The sequence below is a fragment of the Eimeria mitis genome, genomic scaffold (assembly GCF_000499745.2).
Source record: "Eimeria mitis Houghton genomic scaffold, Emh_scaff3612, whole genome shotgun sequence".
NCBI lineage: Eukaryota > Apicomplexa > Conoidasida > Eucoccidiorida > Eimeriidae > Eimeria > Eimeria mitis.
The window spans coordinates 2,236-3,417 of record NW_013571956.1 but is presented as its reverse complement, the minus strand read 5'-3'; the positions used below and the strand labels follow the sequence as shown (position 1 = coordinate 3,417).

Here is a 1,182-nt window from a genome sequence, read left to right as displayed (position 1 = left end):
CAAGGCTCCTCTGCCTCTAACTTAACTGAGAAAACGGCGTACTCCTCCCTGCAGTGACAGGCTGCACAGACAATGCGCCTCAGACTATGCTTCTATTTGTAGAGCTTTCTGCTGCTACACTGATAGGCCGCTGGAAATAGAGTAAGCTGTGAAGACACCTCAGACATCTTTCGTGTGTATCTTCGTCAGAAATCAATTGTTATGAAAATAAATATAAAGTGTTTCGGTTCGTAGACTGCGAGTTCCTGCTCTGTCAGCCGCCATCTGAAATTCGTCTTCTCTGTAGCATTGAACGACTCTGTATGCCGTCATGGTTTGAATCCCCAATGAGTGACAACTCATGCAAACAGACAGAACCCGCGACACAAGAGTAGAACAGGTGAAACAGACAAATCCTAAAGGGCGATGAAATCTTTGAGAGCAGCAGTCAAACGATTGATGCCGTGCTGCCTTTACAAGCAGTTGCATGCATGTATTCATGCGCACCAACATAAGCACTTCTCACAGTTTATTGCTCATGTGGTGGTACATACAGGGGCTACATGTTTATAAGCCGCCTGCTGCATATCTCGTTGCACTTTTACATATCAAGTGATGTGAAGCATTCAGCCGCCTCAAGCATTTTAACAGGCCACACTATAATAAATAATATATGATATATATACATATATATATATATATATATATATGTATATATATATGGAAAAAACAAAGGCTAACACAAAGCGACACAGAGCGGAGTAAGCACGTGCAGCTCTAATATTAAGTCATGGTAAGCAAACACCTAAAGAAACACAGACAGGCGGCTGGTGCGATCAACAGAGATGACGAACATTTCTGCGCGGATCCGCAGAACTGATGCATGCAACTGAATCTGCCTCAGTGCAAGCAACTGAGCTCACCTCAGTGCATACACCTGACATTACCACAGCGCATACAAATAATATTGCCCCCGCGCATGCAGCTCAAGCTGTCTCAGTGCATGCAAAGAAGGTTTCGGTCAGGCAGTAACAGCCCCTGACGAACTAAACATTCATGGAGTTCAGATGGTACTCTGCTTGCCCTCGTGCAGATCCCATCTTTCTCACCCCACGCAAACAAAACAACGCTATCACAGTTCATTGATGCAGCATATTCCCCCTCCTAGCTGGCTTTCTCCGTATCCTCGTCAGCATCTTTCCC

At 44.9% G+C, this 1,182-nt stretch overlaps 1 protein-coding gene across 1 annotated transcript in view; it reads right to left on the bottom strand.

Moving 5' to 3' along the window:
* EMH_0067830 (uncharacterized protein) overlaps positions 1–1,182 on the bottom strand; it is a gene marked incomplete at both ends in the record, with an annotated part of 2,496 nt that overhangs the window by 370 nt on the left and 944 nt on the right. Inside the window, one exon of the mRNA XM_013498669.1 lies at positions 3–48. Within this exon, the coding sequence (XP_013354123.1) occupies positions 3–48 (46 nt within the window). The remainder of the gene's footprint in view (positions 1–2; positions 49–1,182) is intronic.